This window comes from Equus quagga, chromosome 18 (genome assembly GCF_021613505.1).
Source record: "Equus quagga isolate Etosha38 chromosome 18, UCLA_HA_Equagga_1.0, whole genome shotgun sequence".
Taxonomy (NCBI): Eukaryota; Metazoa; Chordata; class Mammalia; order Perissodactyla; family Equidae; genus Equus; species Equus quagga.
In genome coordinates, this window is record NC_060284.1 from 21,592,424 (window position 1) to 21,614,973 (window position 22,550).

General features: G+C 37.4%; 1 protein-coding gene across 9 annotated transcripts in view; it reads right to left on the minus strand.

The window, feature by feature from the left end:
• The window catches only part of COL24A1 (collagen type XXIV alpha 1 chain), a 348,320-nt gene that overhangs the window by 49,163 nt on the left and 276,607 nt on the right, over window positions 1-22,550 (minus strand). For all 9 annotated transcript variants that reach the window (XR_006886072.1, XM_046645896.1, XM_046645897.1 and 6 more), the window contains 2 exons: window positions 19,089-19,142; window positions 17,834-17,941 (listed from right to left, as the gene is read on the minus strand). Coding sequence is in view for 8 of the 9 variants with exons in the window: in XM_046645896.1 (XP_046501852.1) it covers window positions 17,834-17,941; window positions 19,089-19,142 (162 nt within the window). In the remaining variant the exon portion in view is untranslated. The remainder of the gene's footprint in view (window positions 1-17,833; window positions 17,942-19,088; window positions 19,143-22,550) is intronic.

The following is a 22,550-nucleotide window of genomic DNA, read 5'->3' on the forward strand; positions in this document are numbered from 1 at the left end:
AGAGGAAGGGAGGGAGGGAGGGAGGGAGGGAGATACACACAGGGGACTTAGGATTCAGGCGGTGTGGGTCTTCCATGTTGCCTGCACCTCATCCTAAGCACATTAACCTCCTCTGTTCCTTTCCCCTTGCTTCTTGCTATGTGTTTTACGTTGACTTGATTTAATTCGGTCTGTGAGCTTTTTTGTTCCATATCTGTGGGATAGATTATCTGGTAGTGTACTTTCCACACGAATGATGAGAACCCTGCAGTCATGAGATGGTGCCATTTTAGAGTTCTTCAAGGCAAATGAATGTCAATCCAGTCATAGACATCTGAGACTTTGGGATATAAAACTTCAAAAACATTCAGAGAAGACATCAATCTTATATCAATGTTTAGGTCTCTAAATAAGAATATGACTTTACGGGAAAGGTAAGTTTAAAAAAAATTCGGATGAACAGTGTCCTCCCCAATAAAAATAAAATCAGGTGAAAGACTGAAAGAAACCAGTGGCCTGCAGAGAAACCAGATTCTAAAAGGTCGTGTACAAAATATGGAAGGAAGGGCACGTATGCAAGGAAAAATAAAACCAAATAGATTTAGACCAACAAAGTAGCTCCAGAGTTAAACTAGGTGAAGAGTTATAAATGTCTACTCACTGTAAGAATTTCCCCTCCAGCCACCTCGCTCCCCCAAATATATAAAGTGGGTTGTCTTTCAAGGCTGTGAGTGTCCCACCCCTGGGTGTATTATAAAAGTAATGGATCCACAGGAAGAGGACATGTATCACAGGACAGATTACCCTAGATGATTTTAGGATACCTCAACATTCCAGAATTCTAAAATAGTACCACTTCACCTCATTTAACCTCATTTAATTTTAGACAATTTTTAAGATCTGTATTTTTCAACAGAAAAAAATGTATCTTTGGGGTGCTACATGGACAATGAATATTACTGCTGAACACTCCTGAAGTCAATAGGTATTTTTAGCTGAGAATAATAAGGATCATGAGACTAGTCCTTAGGAGTAACTGTAAACTAGCAACTTTATTTTACTTGCAGTGCTATCAGACATTTAAGACAGAATAATAAATATCTTCCAAGTCATTTACTGTTCATGTTGGTTTCTTAGAAATTTGAGGATAGTAGCAGAGTGTTCTGTACAAAGTTCCAAACAATGTTTCATACAAATAGAGAACAAACATTTCACATTATGAATACACAGATGGATGAGTAATTTTGCTTTCAAGAAAAACAGATGCTAATCCCTAGCCCTTCTTTCCACTGCCTTCTAAATGATTTGTCTAAAACTGATCAGCAGAGGGTAAGTCATTCCAAGCAAATTTTAAAAAGCAAATAAAGTCACAGTTATTATTAACTTGTTCAGAGATGCTAAAACCAATCAACAGCTTACCTGAGTCTTTTTTTTTTTTTGAGGACGATTAGCCCTGAGCTAATATCTGCTGCCAATCCTCCTGTTTTTGCTGAGGAAGACTGGCCCTGAGCTAACACCCATGCCCATCTTCCTCTACTTTCTATGTAGGATGCCTACCACAGCATGGCTTGCCAAGCGGTGCCATGTCTGCACCCAGGATCTGAACCGGTGAACCCTGGGCCGCAGAAGCAGAACGTGTGCACTTAACCGGTGCGCCACCGGGTGGGCCCCTACCTGAGTCTTAAAAAAGTTAACAGAATGATAAGAATACTTGATGTCTCATGGCCAGAGACTTCCATTAACCTCAGATAGGAGCCAGACTCCCTGTTAAAATTGGTTTTTTTCACTTTAGATATAACTGACATATAACATTGTATAAGTTTAAGGTGTACAACGTGCTGACTTGATACATTTATATATTGCAATATGATTACTATGCTAGTGTTAGCTAATACGTTTATCATGTCACGTATTTATCATTTCCTTTTTGTGTTGAGAATAGTTAAGATTTAGTCTTTCAGCATATTTGAAGTTTATAAATACAGTATTGTTGACTTATTATCCTCAATATAATCACTATGCTGTGCATTAGATCTCCAGAACTTATCTACTAGTAGTAAGTTTGTTTTATATTGGTTTTGAACTCTGCAGGAAAGTGTCAATTTTGACAATACTGAAACTGATGGCTGCTTAAGCCTTGAGATTCTAAGGAAACAAGTACTTGGATCAGTAATGACAACAACAACATCAACATCAACCACTACCACAAGAGTTACTTTTTTTTTTTTTGGTGAGGAAGAATGGCCCTGAGCTAACAACTATTGCCAATCTTCCTGGTTTTGCTTGAGGAAGATTATTGCTGAGTTAACATCTGTGGCAGTCTTCCTCCATTTTGTATGTGGGATGCCGCCACAGTATGGTTTGATGAGCAGTGCAAAGGTGTGTGCCCGGGATCTGAACCTGCAAACTCCTGGCTGCCAGAGTGGAATGTGTGAACTTAACCACTACGCCACTGGGCAAGCCCCCAGGAGTTACTTTTTATTGAGTGTCTTCTATGTATCAGAAACTGTAATGGCACTATGGCTGTATTGTTTTATTTAATCTGACGTCAGTTAAGGAAAGAAGAGGGAGCCTTTTACTTTGACTCTCCTGTGGGGAAAGGAAGGAGTAGTTTAAGTATAAGTCTGCATTCTTTCTGGAACTGGATGGAAAGATTTGGGAAGGAAAATGGGGCTACTTAAACACATTTAGAGGACAGACACAGAGATAGATTTTGGAACTATGCTGACTGGTTTGTATATAATAGTGAAACACACCAAAGAGAATGTCACTCTGTGATTCCCCGGACCCCTCAGTTTAGCTGTCTTATTCTCATTAGCATTGAAACAGATGTATTAAGAAATAAGTAAGAAATAAATAATATTTGTTCAATACAGGTAACAACAGGAACCCACATTGTAAAGATGATTAGCAAAGGAATATAATGTTTAAAATTATGTTAAGTGAAATGATAAATATTTTTAACGTTAATTTCATTTCTCATCACTAGATAGATAAATTTAAAATGACACTGGGGCCGGCTCTGTGGCCGAGTGGTTAAGTTCGCGCGCTCCGCTGCGGCGGCTCCAGGGTTCGGATCCTGGGCACGGACATGGCACTGCTCGTCAGGCCACATTGAGGCGGCGTCCCACATCCCACAACTAGAAGGACATGCAACTAAGATATACAACCGTGTACGGGGGGGGTTGGGGAGATAAAGCAGAAAAAAAAAAAAGATTGGCAACAGTTGTTAGCCCAGGTGCCAATCTTTGGGGAAAAAAAAATAAATAAATAAAATGACACTGAACTTCAAATCAGTTTATGTTTTTCTTAAAGTACTACCTTGAAAATTACTAGGAAAATAGTTTTTTCCTTTCCCTCCTGCCAAGCACCCTTTGTGTTCGTAGAATTATGTTTATATAGTTATTTACTGTGAAAGAAAATAGTAATTAAAATTAATTTACTTTCCATAATACAAAAAAAAAGTAGGATGCCGTGAAATTTTTTTGCATTATTAGGCAACGTAAGTACTCTATTTTTCGTTAAGACAGCAACCAATGAGTTATAAAATTCTGTGCTTCCTTTACTCCAAGCAACTAAAAACACTTCTGTTTAAGTAGGAATTTCTCATTTTATTTAGTTTACTAAATATATCCCTCCTAGGAAAGAATTTGCTGTCTAAAAATATGTGGGATAGTAATTATTAGGTGATTATATGCAAGGCTACATTATACATAATGTAGCATTCATAATACTTTTCTACAGTGCCAATCACAAGTAATGTGGCCAAATGCTAGAAATAAGATTTATGAATGAGTTGCACACTAAAGTCAGGAGGTAACTTTCGTTTTGAACCTAGACATATTAAAGCTCACGGGACTTGGAGTGGGCTTGAGGCAAGTCTTAAGACAATGAAGACAGGTCTGCTTGACTTAGGTCTGTTCCCAGGAGAATACAAAACTAACTCTTGTTCACTCGTAATGAATACAGGCATTTCGACATTGTATTACGTTGCAGAAATTATTTCCACATTTCCATTCGAACAGCTGGCGGTTTCTCAGTCTTGCAAAATGGACAGTGCAAATGCCACTATAATATTGGACAAAATTAGTACATCATATGAAATCTCCTTTACCCAGGTCTCAGCCCATAATCATAGGACTAACAGGGACTGAAAGAGGATATTTTATCTATACTTAGGCTCTCAGAAATGTCTAGGCTTACACAACAATGAAGAAATAAATGTTCATCTTTTATTTCAAAGCTAACAAATCTATGCCCATACTATCTTATTTGATCCTCCAATAATCTTGTGAATATGTCAAACTCTTTCTTGATTGTAGGTTTTTTTATTTTGGTTCCTTCACATGGCATGTTTTCCCCTCATTCTTTATACACTTGGCTAAATCTTACCTTTACTCTCCAGCTTAAGCGCAACCTTCTCAGCGAGGTCTCCATAGTCTACTCCATCTAAAATTTATTTCCCATTATGCTCTATCTCAAAACCCTATTTATTTCCTTCACAGCATTTACCAAATTTGGAATTACCTGATTTGTTTATTTGTAGACTACTACTCAGTTATTAGGTTGATCCATATTACATTGTGATTTTCTTTTTAGGTCAAACACGGTCAAATGTCAGAAATTTGTTGCTGTTCCAAATACGTTCCAGGAGGGCGAGTCTTTGCCCATCTCATTCACTGCTATATTCTCTAACTCCTGGCTCATATTAAGCACTAAATACATATTTATTGAATAAATGAATGTTAGATTAACCATAAATATTTATTATCATGGAAAGATGATAGTAGTTCAATAAGTGCATGTAGTCTACTAAACACTTCACATACAATCTCTCATTTGATTCCTATAAAAAACATACAAATCAGATATTATCATATTCATTTTATAGATGATGCTTAAGGTGTCAAGCAGCTAACACATTTTAATTTTAAACTCAGGTCTCCAAAGTCATAGTTGTTATGTAAAGAATACTCATTCCTCAAATATTTGAGCTTCTGCTGTGGGCCTGACATTACATGAGGTGCTAGGGATACAGAGATGAATAAAACACAGTCCCAGTTCTACACGAGTTTGCAATCTCTTGGGGGCAGAAAGATATAAAAATAAGTAATTAGCATCCATATGATCCATACTGTCACGGAAGCAGAGTAGAGTGTACACAAGTTCAGAGTAGGCATGCTTAATTCTGACTGCAGAGTCCACGGAGTAGTATCTGAAGGAGGTAACAGTTCAATTAAGTCCTGAAAGATCAAGAAGTTGCTTATCCTAAACTTGGAAAGAAAGATGGAAGAGCTTTCCAAGCAGAGGGAATGAATTACATGTAGAAGGGCATGAAAGTGAGGGAAATGCATAGAATTTGGGGGCTGTAATTAAGCGTACTTGAAGGAGAACAGCATAGTGGTTTACAACACAGGCTCTGAACCTAGACTGCCTGATTTTAAATTCTGCCTCTAGTATTATTGTCTGTGTGACCTTGGGCAAGTTACTTTGTCTCTCTGAGTCTCATCATTCTTTTGTGTAAACTGGAGATGATAGCTACACATACTTCACAGTTTTTTGTGAGGATTAAATAACTTCATATATATTCAGCACCTGGCATAGTGCCCAGCACTTAGCAAACACTGAATAATTGTTAGCCGTTTTATGGCTGAAATGCACAGTACATGTGAGGAGAAAGATAGAATATAAGACTAGAAACGTAAACAAAGGCCAGATCATGAAGGACAACATTCCACAAAGAGCATGAACTTAATGGATTGGGAGTCACTGAAGATTCAATTAGGAAAGTTACATCCTTTAGCAAATCTTTCATTTTGTTGCTAATAAGCAGCCAAATATACTGAGTCGTCTGTTCTGGAAGAGTTCCTAATGAGCAGTAAATGGGCCAAAACAAGCAGCAGGGTGGAGGAGAGGGAGAATGTAGCAATCATGATAAGCCAGAACTGGATAATCAGTATCTTAATAAGCAAGAGTTGACAGGATCTACTGAATGTAGATCTGGCCAATGTAGGTATGTTTCATTCTCCAAAGTACTGTAAGGAAAGAAATGTATCTTCTTAGAAACAGAAGTTTCTTTAGTGTATTAAGCTCATAAACTAGAGAACACACAGCCCAGACAGTGGCAGGCTGCTGGTGTTCCTAATAGAGGTTTCCATGGGGGTCTTGCTTTCTATGCCTGGATTATGAGTGGGCTGATGAAGCGTGTTTTCCCTTATACCAGACATAGTCCACAAGTAGAAAAATCAAGACTTTCAATGTTCTTTTACGGCAAGCATCTCATTTTAGACAACACTTAAGCCTGTGTTCACCTGACAAAGTGCAAAGTCAAGATTGAAAGGCCTTGATTTGTCCTAAACCAAGTTATTAGTTTTGTTTCTTTCCCTCTTTTCCAATAACCAATTTTATTAGTTGCAGCAATAAAAAATAAAAAGACTGGTAAGTCCTCGTTCTGATGACAAATGGATTTATGATCTTTGCAGGGAAGAGTTGTTTTCCTCTTTCATAAATGACTGAGGCTCTATGCTTATACAGAAGTCCAACTCAATGAAAACAGCATGGTAGACTCATTTACGACAGATGTGCTAAGCTGACCAGTCTCAAAACACTCATTCGTACACAAGGAAATTCACACAGGCAACTGTGAGCCTCCCCAGGACTATCCTTCAAATATAGTCACATGACCTTGAAAAAACATTGAAACTGCAGTGAGAATGTGCCAGGAATTCTTTAACTCCTTGGCCACATCAAAAAAAAGAAAGAATATTGTTTAGGAAAATCAAGTAGTTGCATAATGCTAGAAATCCCAGAATAAATATTTTTCTCAGTGGAAAAATCCAGCAATCTTTAAAGGTAAGCCAAGAAACACCATGGTGCCATGATTTAAAAAAAAAAAAAAAAAGACTAATGGAAAGATGTTCTTATCCTTTGTCGAAAATATTCCAGGGAATTTGCTAGTATTTAGAGACCAATACTTTGTCTTAAGTAGTTTTCTACTACCATAGCGCGGTTCAGAAATAATTATCTTAGAAATCACTTTCCCTAATGACCAGTTTAGCCATTGCTACCTAATTTCATTGAACAGACTAACTCCTTATAAAGTATTATTATTCTAATTTCATATCAAATATTCTACGAGAGTAGAGACATTTGTAGAAAATATTTCCATATTCATAAATACCAATAGCATATGCAAACCTTGGCATTAAAAAGAAGATTCCTCAAGGGAAAGTTATTTGCTTTTATTTTGATGGATACAAAACATTCAATATTTTTGACATCCTGATATCCTAAGTATGCATGTAAAATTTTTATAACTTATTCTTTGAAAATGCTGAAAAGTAGGAGATGATGAATCATGATCTGATACCTAATTGCTTACTAATGGCAATACCAGAGACCATCCAACTTCACAGCCCTAAAAGGTATACTGCAGCAATATTCAACATTATTGTAATTTATTTGAATTTCCTTCATCACAAAATTCAATAAGCTTTTTATAGTAGTTATAAATAAAGGGACATGTGGCTCAGAATCTGTTTTTTCAAAATGACCCACCCCCCAATTAGAAGTAGAATAATTAAAGGCAAGTAGAGCTGGAAGGTGCATGTTTCGTTGACTGACCAACTCATCCTCAGATTCTCCTTTCCCTTAATTATGTCTTCCGCCTCTCTCCACCAGGTCCTTTGAGCATTTAAAGATGGTCAAGTTTCTCTCATTTAAAGATAATTTGATACCTTAATCACAGCTGCTTCTCTAGATATTGCTCTGCTTTCTCCTTTAAGAGCCAAATTTCTCCATTGAATTGTCTGAATGTCTTCATTTCCTCACAGTGTACTCTCTCCTTAAGCACTCCAATCTTATTTCTGCCCTTATTAATCAAATCAAATGGTTATTTGCTAAAGTTACCAATGACCTTCATATACTGAAATATAATGGTTATAATAATTTTATCTGATTAGAGCTCTGTATTAGTTAGGGTCCTTACTTACAAACACCAAGAAACCAATCCTGGATAATTTAAGCAGAAAATTTACGAAAAGATATTGAGTAGCTCATATAATTACAGATAAACCTGGAATACCAGGTTTGAAAAATGGGTAGGATTAAAGGAAGGTTAAGCAGTAGGAATTTGGACACTGCTATGTGTACCACCCCAGCTGCTGGACATTGACACCAGTCACACCTGGAAACTGAGTGCTGTTGATGTTACTGCTACTGCCACTGCCACTGCCACCAGAAGACAACCTCCATCATCCCTGTTTCTATATATCACTAACTCCTCAATTGAAAGTGTAGGTGAATATAACTGGTTAGGCCTCGGTCATGGGCTTACATCCTTATTTCAAGGAGGGACTGGAAGGTGAGAGCCTGGAATTTTTGACTTCTGTAGTAGAACGTGGCCTCCCACCAAGATTCAAAAAGAGAGTAAACACAAAAACAGGCTTAAGATGCTGAGTAGCCAAAAAAACAAAAACCAAAAGTAAAAAAACACATGTCCAACACAATCTTATTAGATACAGTTGATGATTTTCTCCTTCTTGAAATATTCTTTCTGAAGTTTCCAGGACATTACATTCTTTTTCTCCTATTTGTTATGATCACTCTATCTCAGTTTCCTTTATAGTCTCCTCTTCCTCCTTTACCTGAATTTTAAATGACAGAATTCATCACAGCTTGGTTCTGGATCTTCTTCCCATTGTTTACTTAATATTTGTGTTCGTTTTTCTTCATTTGCTCCCCAAATCCATTCACTGCCCCTTCTCTATCTTGCTATTTGTCCTGGGATTCTGACCTTCATAGACTGCAGCACCTGGGTTCTCTAACTTTCAGTTGAGGTTGGTCAATGGGATGCACCACTAGGATACTGAACGGTAGGAGGAGAGAGAGGTAATATATTTATTTCTCCCATTTCTTCCCGGCTTTGGCATTCTGTCAGTGGCTGCGTTGCTTTCAACTATAGCTTCTGTGAGGTGCCCCTTTTCCAACAGCTCCAGCTCTCAACTCGACATTATTTCTTTTCTTTAACCTTTCAGGTCTAAGGGTGGTAACTGTTTCTTACTGTTGATAGTCTCTGGGTTCCCCCCCATGCCTTTGTGGCTGTCTTACCCCTGTCTACACTTGCGTAAATAGTCTCTAGAAAATTCCAGTTGAGTATACCTTCAGCTTCCTAATGGGATTCTGATTAGCACATTTTATATGTTGGTGACTCTCAAATTTATATTTGACATCCTCCCTGAGCTCTAGTCTAGAATATCTAACTGCCCACTTAACATCTCCATTTCAGTGCTATAACCTTGCCCATAAGATTTGGGCCTCCTTCAGCATTTGCTTTTTTAGTGATGGGGATTACAACACATTGAGTTATAAACCTGCACAAGTTAGAAATTTGGAAGTTATCCTTGACATCTCTCTCCCTCCCTCACCTCCCATAATGAAATATCAAGTCCTGTTGAAGCTACCTACTAAATACTACCTAAATCTATCCACTTCTTTCCACTTCCACTTCACCAGTCTAGTCCAAAGCATCAACATACGTAGCCAGGAAAACTGCAATAAATAGTCTTCTTACTAGTCCCCTGCACCTACTCTTGTCCCTTCCAATCCATTTCTCACACTGGAGGCAGAGGGAATCCGTTAAAAACGTACAATTGGATAATGTCCCTACTAAGCATAAACCTCAATGGGGTCCTACTTTTTTTAGGTAATGTTCAATATCCTTAACATGGCCTTCAATATCCTCCATGATGTGGCTCTTGTATACCTCGACAGCATCAAACTGCCTCACTTTACACGTTGCTCACTAAGCTTTAGCCACAATTGGTCTTGTTCTGGTTCTTCAAACACATTATGTTCTTCCCAGCTTTGTATACGCTGTTGTCTCTGCATAGAATCTTTCTTGCCTTCCCCACCCACAATTATCATTCCTAACTTACTAACTCCTACTTAGCATTCAGTGTCATGTCTCTCTTTCCCTACCTTCTCATATAAAACCACTTTACTGAAGCATAATTGACATAAAGTAAATTGCAAAGTATATAATTTGATAAATCAGCATAAAGGATACACCAATGCATCATCACAGTCAAGATAACATGTCTCCCACTCTCAAAGTGCTCCCCGTCCCTTTGTAAGCCCTCCTTCCCATGTCTCCCCACATGTACTCACATCTCCAGAAAACCACTGATTTTCTTTATGTCACTATAGATTAGTTTGCACTTTCTAGAAGTTTATATAAGTAGAATCACACAGTATGTCCCTTTTGTCTGCTGTTTTTCACTCAGCATAATTATTTTGAGATTCATTTATGTTGTAGTGTTTATAAACAGTTCATTCTTTTTATTGCAGACTAATATTTCATTACACATATGTACCACAATTTGTTTAGCCATTCACCTTTTGATGGATATTTGGGTTGTTTCCAGTTTGTGGCTATTACAAAGAAAACTGCTATGAATACTCATGTGCAAGTTTTTGTGTAGACACATGCTTTCATTTCTCTTGGCCAGAAGCGGAATGGCTGGCTCATACAATAGGTGTATGTTTAACATTTTAACATACTGCCAATGTGCAGGATAACTGACATCTTAATGGTATTGAGTCTTCTGATCCATGAAGACAGAATATACACCATTTATTTAGGTCTTCTTTAATTTCTGTCAGTAATGTTTTATACTTTTAAGTATAAAGGTTTGCACTTTTTTGGGGATCAGATTATCCTGTTTTGACACCATTATAAGTACTGATTTTTAAATGTCAATTTCTAATTGTTCATTGTTAGTATAGAGAAATACAATTCATTTTTCTATATTGATCTTGCATCCTGCAACCTTACTAAACTTACTTATTAGTTTTTTTGTAGATTCTGAAGGATTTTCTACACGGATGATCATGCTGTCTGTGAATAAAGACAGTTTTATTTCTTCCATTCCAATCTAGGTGGCTTTTATTTCTTTTTATTACACTGTCTACAACCCTTGACTAGAACTTCCAGCACAGTCTTGAATGTGTCATATAAACGTGAGAGGGGAATCAAGATGTCTGGGGGCATGTGAGGTTTCAGAAGGTTTGCCTCACAAACATCTACACTGAACATAGTTTTTGGAGGAAGTACTCAAATAATAAGGGAAACAAACTTAGGAGATTTTACAATGGATATTGAAAGTAATAGTGATCAAATACTTCAATTAAGTTTACTACTCTCTTAAGAGACAAAGAAAATGAAAAGAGAAAGTAAATGCATAAAAGCTACAAGTCAAAATTCAAGGTAATTGAAGGTGAAGAGTGGTTTACAGAAACAGAAGGACATGAGAGCACACACAAGTACAAGAGCACACACAGGTACTTCTTATACAGATAGTGATATGTTAAACCATCCAATGGAAGTCAGAAAAGAAGAAAAAAGAAACAAAAAACCAAAAAGATGGCACAGAACAAGGAAAATACAGAATTAAGATGGCAAATATTCTTAATGGAGAAATTTCAGATGATTTCTCCTAAGAGCTGGAGCAGCAGAAGGCTGAGCACTACTGCTGCTACCGTCTCATACAGCACTGAAGGCCCCTGCCAGCCCACGTGTAAAGGAAACGAGTGGAAGGGAGGAGCTAAATCTGCCATTATTCAAAGATGATATTATTTACCTAAAAATCCAACAGAATCACACCAGCAAATTATTAGAAATAAAAACATCCAGTTGTGTGGAATATAACCTAAATCAGTAATATTTATTTAAAGCAGTAATAACTAGAAAATAAAAAAAAATACACAAGGTCTTTATTGAGGGACAGTATTGCACATAGATAAAAACAAAGAATATGGAGTTAGACTGCCTTTGTAGCCACGTGATTATGAAAGTGACAATCTCTCAGTATCTCAGTTTCTTCATGTATTCTAAGACATTATGCACATTCTAATAGGGATGCTAATTGTATCTATCTTATTCAAGATTGTAAAGGTTAAACGAGTTAATACAGTGAAACACTTATGCTACCTGGCACATACTATGCATTATATGAGTTTTTGCCATTATTGTGATGAGAAAATCTATTATAAGATGACAAGAATAAATATTTCATCTGTTATATTAGATAACTAAAATGATAAGATACTAATTTTCCCCAAATAAAACTATAAATTCAAGGTAAACCCAATGGCAATTCAAGTTTTTGCTTTGTTTTCAGAGAAACTCAATAAATCTAATCTCAAAGGTATGTAGTAGAAGTGTAAAGAAGGGGAATTTGCCCTACTAAATATGGGGACATACTACAAAGCCATAGAAATAAGAACAATGTGACAATATAAACAAACCAGAGATCAGCCATTTTTTCCTGTAAAAAGGCCAGATAGTAAATATTTTAGACTTTGTGGGCCGTTGGTCTCTCTTGCAACTATTCAACTCTGCCATTCTAGTGCAAAAGCAGCCATATGTAAACAAATGACTGTAGCTGTGTTACAATAAAATTAATTTATGGACACTGAAATTTAAATTTCATGTAATTTTCATGTGTCGAAAACATTTTTCTTCTTTTTATTTTTTCTATCATTAAAAATGTAAAAATCACTCTTAGCTCATGTGCCATACAAGAATAGGCCGATTTGGTTCACTGGGTGTTTGCTGACACCCAGAACACACTGCAGATACAGACCATGTATAAATGAGACTTAATAGAGTTGGCTAGATGTTTCCTGTTTGCCTGTTGAGATCCAATCTCTGCCCTTCTCCACCCTGCTCTATGACCCACTGGGCTCCCTTACCCTCTAGCTGCTGGTCTGGGATATACCAAGGGGAGGTGGATGGGAGGGAGCCCACCCTTGGTGCAGGCAGTAAGGGAGTACATTGTTGGTAGTGAACTTTTAAAGTAATAGTAAAACTGCTCCCCCCCCCCCCCCCCCCCCTCCCCCGCCCATCATATGCTGGCAATTCTAAACAATTTCAGTGATAAAATAGTCCTCCCAGCCAGGGCAGATGGCTCCTATTTTCACCTTTATTTTGTCGAGTTTGGCTAATGGGACGTCCTGGCAGATGACTGCAGGACAGGAGAAGGAGACTGAAATATTTATTCCTCTGGCTCTCTTTCCTGGGTTGCAGTGCATTGGCTGAATCTTTTTATTGAAGGTCTCAGCTCCTGCTAAATGGTTCCCTCCGACAGCAATAACTACTGTCTCTATAATTTGATAATTGTTTCCTTCCCCTTGCCTCTTCAGGCCTACGGGTTGTAATCGCTCCCTACTGGTGCTATCCTTTGGGTGCTTTAGCATCTCTTCTGGGTTTCCCTTAGCCTTGCTCGCACCTAAGTATTTCTTTATCAAACCCTCCTTAATTGCCCTATTTGAGTGTGCCATTTTTTTAGCTAGACTCTGATATAGTAATTGGTAATAAGAGTGATGACTGGGAACTAACCACCAAAATGGGATTCTGAGATTGGTTTGCTCATTATCAAGGAATGCTCAGATAACTTCCTTGTTGAGGGTAAATGGACACTAGTAACCTGTGGTATATAGTGGCATCATGATTATTCAAATTAGCACTGGTCATGGTGCTAGATTAAGTGCAGCTGGAGGGCAAAGTTTAGAAGATCATGTGGTCTTGGCATGTATTCACCGTAGCGAACCAGTGTCTATAAAGACTGCATGACCAGAGGCCTGCCTCTAAATGATCTGGAGGGAATACACAGAGAAAGGGAAAAATTAAAGGTTTTTCATGCTCAATTCAGAACATAACAGAAAATCAGGAAATCTCCACGGCATCTTGAAGGAGTCCTTTATCTCCTGTAGTCACAAGGCAGATGTGGCTGAGGACACAATCCACTGTAAAGTTCGTAGAATTTACATACTAATACATCTTTCACTAACCAAATCTCTTGTGCTAAGATAAGGGCACTGGGTACAGAAAGAGTAGAACTCCAAGACAAGGGATGGGGATTATTTGAGCAGACATAGGCAAGACTAAGAACTTTGAACCTCCAATCACTCTTAATTCTCCTTGCTTGTGGAAAGCAGCCTTTGCTCAAGCACGTGGGAGCACTATTAATAGTATGATAGCTTGGCAATTTAAAGCCTGGACTCAGCTGTGGGCTATAGTCAATGAGGTTGAAATGCTATAAATTTCCTAGTATACTGTATAGGAAGGGTCCAAAGGCTCAAGAAGACAGAATTGTAGAGATAGATTTATCATGCACAATCTGATTAACCACTTCTAACCAGTCCCTAAGCAATCAAAGAACATTCTTTACCAAGCTGTTAAGAAATGTCATCAGAATAAGATCCCGATTTAAATGGGAATATTGGACTCTCTGAATGGTAGAGTCTAAGTGGTAGTGCTTTACCATCACGGAAAATGTAGAAGTTATTATCACAAGAAGCCACAGGATGGAGTGGAATCAGAATCTTTTGACCCGCAGGGATCTGTGGTGATGGTTAGTTGATCAAAGATCCATAGAAATTAAATATACCATAGTCTACTATTAATATATTGACATATAGGTGGAAAAATTCTAGGTCTGAGGAGCATAAACTTAATTCAGGTCACTGTACTTGGGTTTCATGGCCTCTCACTCAGTTCCCAGATGCAAGCCAGTTCCTAGAGCAGACTCCCTCGCTTAAGGGGGAGGCAGGTTCTCTTTGAGGAAGAACCCCGCAATGGTGGTCATAGGTATATACAGTGACTTCTACCCCAAGCCTTCTTTTCTTCAGATGGACCTGTGGTCATTTACTAGATGACTGAACACTGGGGAAAGAGAAACTCTCAGCCTTTCTGGGGGATGTGAGATACTGGATTTGAACCACTGATAATCCCTGGAAATCCAAAATACTATCATGGCACTCTGGATAGAGTGGAAGCTTATCAAGGCCAGGTGATAAACAGAGTTTCCGCCCAATTTCTTTTCCAAGGGGATCCAGTGGGACCGTGAGCCCAGTTTTTGTCGTTGCTTTTTCCTCCAACATCAGGGTATAGTGAAAACCCCTAACTCACAAAGTAAAGGCTATTATGGCAGGAAGGGAAGAGACAAGTGGAGGCCCCTGCAACTATCTCTTCTGCAATCCCCCCGCCCCAAACCCCACCAATAAACCTAAGGTATTACCACATCCCTGCAGGAAACTGTGCATACTAACCACATCCCTGTGGAAAACTGTATATACTACTGCCACAAAGACCTGAAAGATGTGGGGGTAGTGATCCTACCACATCCCATATCCATTTTACCACCCGTTTGGCTGGTGTAAACACCAGATAAGTCTTGAAGATAACTCCAAGATTAAACTTACAAACTTAATTGTGTGTTGATGCCAATCACAGCTGTAGTTTCTGATATGGGTGTCTTTACTAAACAACATAGCCATTAGCAACAGCAGCTGATGACCTGGCAGTAATACCCTGATGATACTTGTTCTATTACTTTACCGCTGTTCCATCAGCCTTCCTAGAGAACTCCTTTTACCAGTTAATGGAGGAGTTAAAAAGCTCAGGCCTGATTTATAGATAGATCCGCATTGAATGTCAACATCAGTTAGAAGTGGATAGCTACTGCATTAAAGCGTGAATGATATCAGGGAAGAGAACTCTTCCCAGTGGGCAGAACTTGGAGCAGTCCATATGGATTACGTGATTATATTCATATGGTGGATATGGGCAATCCAAATATCCACTTGGTTGTTTGTAACCAAACAGCACTGTTGATACTCCAGAGTCCTAACTGAGTTTTGGAATAGCCCTGAATGTGCACAAGGCCTCAGCATCTGGCCTTAAGTCCACTTCATTCCTGCCTATTCTGCATAGAACCAGTCATTTGATTTCATGCATGAGCCTTCACCAAAATAGCCAATAAAAACAGTATGATAGATAAGGCTAGGAATAAGGCTTGGAGTGGCATCAAATGAAATCAGTATCTTATTTGCATTGATTATTTTCTGTATTGTCTTATTCTTAGCAAATTGCTGTCCTTTAAGTATTACCCCACTATTGAAGAAGGATGTAGAGTTGTTGGAAAATGTCTGTTTTCTTGTTAGAAACTAACAGCAGATAACAATCACTTGTCACATTGCTGGTTTTTATACAAGAGAAAATGGTTCATATTTATCTTATCCAAATCAATGTTTTCATTCCATGGAATTTTCAGACCTTTCTATGGGGAACTTCAGGTGTCACATACTGCCAGAAAGAAGCTGTTTGTCTCAATGAACCATTAAATGACCTGATGTAAAAAATAACTGATGACTTTGACCTGTTACTAATATATGAGGAATATCTTATATAACTGAATATCTGAAATTCCTATTAAACATATATATGTGGAATTCTGGTTTCTATTATCTATATCTGGAATGAGTATCTGGACTAGTAGTAATTTAGCCAGAGAACAAATAATTTTCTTTTCCTTGTAATGAAATAAAAATACTTGCTATTATGAGTATGTAGAATTCACATTTTAGTCTTATAAACTACAGGGTACATCAATATACACACCAACTCCATGGTTAAACTTGTGTTCAGCAGCAAGAACTATGATATATTTTCAAATGTGGTTTTCTTTGCTTCAACTCTCAAAATCTTATTCAAAGCAATACGGTAAGATTCACTACAACATTTCCTAGTAAAACTTAATCCACAAAAATATAGACTCTTAGACCAATTCAAAATGTTTTATTGTTGTATTTTTAATCCACAACCTCATTTTAAGACTATTACATGGTGAGCCTGGAGAGGAGCATGAAAATGAAGCCTCAGTGCTTGAGCTCCCTTTAAGACTGAGATCTCAAATGAAAGCCCTCTTTTAACGAGACTGATGTTAATGGCTGAGGTCTGTAAAATATCTACTTTAGTTAAAGACATCAGCCTAGCTGTCAGTTTTCTAGGCCTTAACCTGATGCTCTGATGTTCTGACATACTGCCTCCAACACAAATGGAAACCATGTTAAGACTCCTCAAAAATATTCACTTTTCTAAATAGAATTTAGCTAGATAATTATTTCCAGTAATTAAATTGGCTGGGTCATAGTATCATAGATTTCTTTTTTTGTTTTTAACAAATGAGATAACTCATCATAGTGAAAGAAGAATATTAATCTGGGTTTGGGTTTAGGTACAGTACCCTACTACCCTGAACAAACAACTAGGATGATTTATTATTTAAGAAAAGAAAAATAGGTCAATAGATAGACCTAGCCAAATAACAGAAATATAAATGGGTACATTTTACTGGGTTCTTGAAAGTATGTGGTTAATTATTCTAATATTTCAAGTGAAAATACAACATGCGATAACAAAAGATACCTGGGTTATGATGACATTAGGGAGGAAAGAGGGGAAATGGATAAGTGAAGACAAAAATATGATTTTTACATTTCTGATCAAATAAGAGAAATTTGCATAAAAGTAACAATCTATATCATTGCATCACCAATAGATGAACACAGAGAAAATATGCACACAATTTTTGTAAAATACTGAGCCTGTGAAAGTAAAGGGAAAATGACTTTTGGCAGAACCCACCTTGGGTTACTGCCAAGCTCTAAATGTTCCAAAGGTGGCTTAAGACATTTGATGAACTCAAAACACAGCCAAGTTGTATACTCCCTAAAATTTTTCTTCTTCGTATTCTTGTTTACAAACTTTTATATTTGTAAAAATAGCATAAATTATTAACAATATGGGTTATTAGATATAAAATAGCCAAGAGAATTACTCATGACATTCTCCAGAAATCATGAACACAGTTCCAAAATAACTATTAAAGAAATGATTGGTTTAACCTGAGCCAGTGTCAAAGCTGAGAAAGATAGCTGAAATATCTATGGTCTAGCCAGGAGACACTTATGCATAAGGAATAAAGAGCAAAGAGATATTCAGTCTACTCACAGGAAGGCCCTGTTTTCCTGGTAGCCCAGCTTTTCCAGGGTTTCCTGAAATGCCATCTGCTCCATGGTATCCTTGCACACCTTTTGGCCCAGGTAGGCCTGGAAGTCCCTTGGTAATTAAAAATTATTTGGATTATAGAGACATGCTGTACAGATGTTTAAATGACAAACACTTTTATATTTATGGGCATGGGGCAGATATTTACATTTTTACTACCCTGTCCCAGGACATTTTCCTGTTTCTTGAATTTCTTAATGGTTTACTCTTTGGATTCAACAGATCAGGTAGCTGTCTTTAAAAGTTCCCTAAACAAAAATGCCAAGCTAATCAGCAGTTTACGGTGTATCCTTTTGAGCTTTAGTGTAATTCTCTGGTATTTCTCATTGTGCCAGCCCATGCTTTATCCAGCTGTGGAAAAAAGATCAGTAATATGCACCTGTGAGCTTACGATATAGGCTGTCATTCACCTTCTGAAAAATCTCATACATCATTTTCTCAAGATACAAATTATGGCTCTTTTTTATTGCCACTTTGAATTAGATAATTTTTTGACTGAGTAAAGGTCTGAACATTTTGTTTCTACTCTTGGGCAACTGAATTTTATCTGTAGGAATTTTGATCTGACTGTGCTTATAATTTATGTTAATTTTCTCTACTTTTTTTGAACCAACACAGGCCACCCAAAGCAGGCATCTAGTCCTTGGCTAAGGCAGGCTAGCAGGAAGTCTTTGCTAACAAGCCAGTCAACACATATTTGCCTGGCCAGAGCAGGAAACTGATGGCTAAGGTAAAATTAATTTTGTTCTGTGATGAAAGATTTAAAAAATTTTTTCTAAGACTTTCTGTTCTGTTTGCCAGGGAAATGAGAGGCTGAGTGCTTCCATTAAATACAGCTCATGTCTTTTTATCCATGCCTGAAGACCTCTGACCTTTGTCAGCACTCATTCAGTCATGATTCCAAGTCCCTGCTTTTTAGTGCTTCACCACCACAGGGTAGCATGAGTCCACAGAGAGGGCTCCAGAATGTCGGAAAACAGCATCCTTCAAGAGCAGAGGCTTAGATTAAACAGCAAGCTTGGTTTTGAGCTAATGGTCATATTTTGTTCCTTCTGTGTTCCAGGATGGACTTAAATTTTTTTTGAAGACAATCTGATTTATCCAACACTTGTCATAATTCGCCCTAACCTTTTCTGCTTGCTTAAGTTGCCAATTTTATTTAGAAAAACAAGAAAGATGAAAAAGGTCTGTTACTTACAGGAATCCCAGGTTTCCCAGAAGGACCAGGAGCTCCTTTTTTCCCCTTAGGACCCTAAAATGTGAAGCACAGTTGTCAATTGATTGTAATAAACGTAATTAAACTGAAGGCATAGAAAAGAACCCTTAGACCTGGAAGCTACAGCAAGTACTGCTGGTAACCAGTGCATATTATTGGGATTAACTTTTTATTTTCCTAGGAGTCATCTTCTTCATCCAAAAATGAGAGAATTTGATCAATCTATGAATTTCCATCTAGCTCCAACTTCTATGATTTAAGAATTTAAATCATAGTTAAAAAGAACTGAAATAGATTATTTGAAAAAGCCCCCGCTTTCAAGCAAGGCCTTTGTCGCCCTACTGAAAATGGCTAAGTACTTACTTAATTGATCCAGTGAACATTTATTGAGTATTATGTATCAGGGACTCTGTTATGTGCTGTGAATGCAAAGTCAAAGCTCCTAACCGCAGGGCACTTACAGTGTAGTAAGGGGCGTGAATCAATAGCCTAAAATGTGCTTATCTGGAAGCACAGAGAAGAACATACTTGTGAACCAAAGGAAAGATATTTATTTCCCATGGAGCTGTTTGTTTTTCCATGTGTGAGATGTTTTAAATCATAATTGATGCAGCAGTAACTGGTCTTCCAGGATAGTTAGGAACTTTGTCCCTATAAATCATGCCATTATTCTGATGATATCCTAAAATTATTTTAAAAAGAAAAATGTGGAAAAGAGTGACCTAGTTCACAAATAAGAAAAAGAAGCATATTGTCATTACCAGACACATTTCCCAGAAGTCATCAAAAGTTCTCACAAACAGGATAATTCCACCAAAATGGATGTTAAGTTATTCAAATCTGAATATAAAATGTGCCAAAGATTCAATTTGATGACAATAACAAAATAAATAATTTCCTAAGACATTACATCTTCTGAAAATGAGCTTAAACATTTTACAAAGAAATAGTATAGTAGTTCACAGAGAAAAAGGGCATTTTCTGTAGAAGATAAAAAGCCAACTTTGTAGAATTTGATAATGGGGATTTATATGGATCAAGGGTTCTACCTCCAACTTTGAAAAACCATTTTACTTGCTTTAAAAAGTCACTAATGTAAAGTCTTTCTAAGGGTAAGAAAGCCAGAAAATGGGATGGTTGGTGACCTGGGTTTAGTTGAAGTAGATATAATTTCTGGAACATATGATGCCTATCGTAAAATATATCTTTCAGGCCACAGTAAAGAAGCAAAATAAGCAAATAAAGCCTATTTTAAATATTGAAAGAAATTCTGATTTCAGTTATCTTGAATAGCACTGATTAAATAGTATATGATTTGTGATTATACTCAAATATGTTAACCAGTGTGTTTTCCTTCACAGTATTTCTTTTTATGCAAAGTGATAGATCTGTTCTAGATTTTTGATTTTCAAAATAGACTTTTCCTTAGCTTATGAATTTCAAAATAGTCCTCTGAAACTCCTGTTGGGGTAATAGTTTAAAAAAAATATAATAGTTTGAGAAGAATATATTTTTTACATGCAAAAGCCTGATGTTTTAAATATTAAAGGCTATCTTTGAGTATCAAAAACCAAAGTTATGGGGCCAGCCCAGTGGCATAATAGTTAAGTTCACTCATTCCGCTTCGGCGGCCCAGGGTTCACAGGTTCAGATCCCGGGCGTGGACCTAGCACTGCTCGTAAAGCCACATTTGTGGCAGCATCCCACATGCAAAATAGAGGAAGACTGGCACGGATGTTAGCTCAGCGACAATCTTCCTGAAGCAAGAAGAGGAAGATTGGCAACACATGTTAGCTCAGGGCCAATCTTCCTCTCTCTCACACGCACGCACACACACACACCCCAACACCTGAGGATATAAAGAATTCAGGTCATAAAATTTATGCCATAAAGAACAGATTTAGAACAATTATAATAATGTAAGAGAGAATGTTTCCTATCTAAGGGGATATGAACATCTTCAAGTTAGAGAAAAGTAAGAAGAGAAGCAAGAGTGTTAGACACTGATAGGTGTTGCTGAGAAGAGCCCTTTACTCAACTCTGCCCTTAAATTCTGTGGTGGGTAGAAACAATAATATCCCCAAGTAAGTTTGGGGATTTGGACACAGAGCTGATGGCTAGGGAGACTAAAGTCTTCATTGAGAAGTCCACATAAACTGCACTGAGTGTGAGCAATAGAGTAGAAACTTCTGCATGGATGTCTAGGCCAGTGGGCTTGAGAAAGTCTGAGTGCCCCAAGCACTCAGCATGGTGTGGGAAGCAGCAGAATATTATTTCCATGTGGCCAAGAACAGAAGCATACGGCCCTTAGAGGTCTATCAAAGGAGACTTTGCATCTGAGATGAGAAAACAGCTACACATGCAAGCATGGATCAAAGAACTGCCAGGAGGGCCAAGGCAGATGCCAACATGGTGGGATGCCAGCAACTGATGGTCAAAAAGGGATGGTGTGCATTTCAGTGGATGCTAGTGTGAATAGATGATGACTGAAGACCGAACTTACCTCCCATTCCCCACCACTGCCACCCAGGATATAACGCAAACTTGACAAGAGGGTGAGTGGGGAAAACTCTAAATCAAACACAGAATATCTGAGTGTATGACACTAAAGGCAGTCAATTGATTAGATTTCCACTGATTAGATTTCTACCACCAGGCATGATGGCATTCAAAACAGATGTTAAGTTCCATTATAAAGAATATAAACAAATATATATTTTTAGTATATCTGAGTTTATGGCTTAAGGTTCAGATATGCTGCACATTTATGTGAGTGTTTTATTCCAAACAAATAACAAAATAAAAACAAAGAGATTCACATGTCATCACAAATTGATTACATTTTGGGATGACCGTTCTTGGTGATTATTTCAGAAGAGTTAAATATTGTGTACTAAAATCTACATATATGGGTCTATCATCATGAAAACTAGAATGTTATTCAGACTTGGATGGGCATCAGGAAGCAGTTCCCAATAGAATAAAACTAAAGGAAAATTATTTTTAAAGTACATTTTGTTATTTGTAATAGTACAATTGTGGCAAAATCTATTTATTGAAAACAAAAAGTGTTTAACAAATAACAAAACTACAGTCTCTGCTGTTTTTAAATGTTCAATTCAGGAAAGATTTCCTTATTACAATCATCACCAAAAGGAAGTAGGCCAGCTAGAAGAACCATAGTCTTTCAATGGAGATTTTAAATACATAACGATCAACAAAGATCTTTTTTTGAATCTGTGCATTAAAAAAAAATAAATCTCAAAGTTGGAATTGCTGGATAGTCTTATAAGTAAATTAAGAGCCAAACATTACTTAACATTAATGCTACACACAGGTGGTCTGTTTAGTAGGAAATTACAGACTGGGCCAAAGACAAAGAAAATATGTTGTTATATAAGGTGTTAGTAGATGACTAATTGAGTTGACATCATAAGAAGGAAA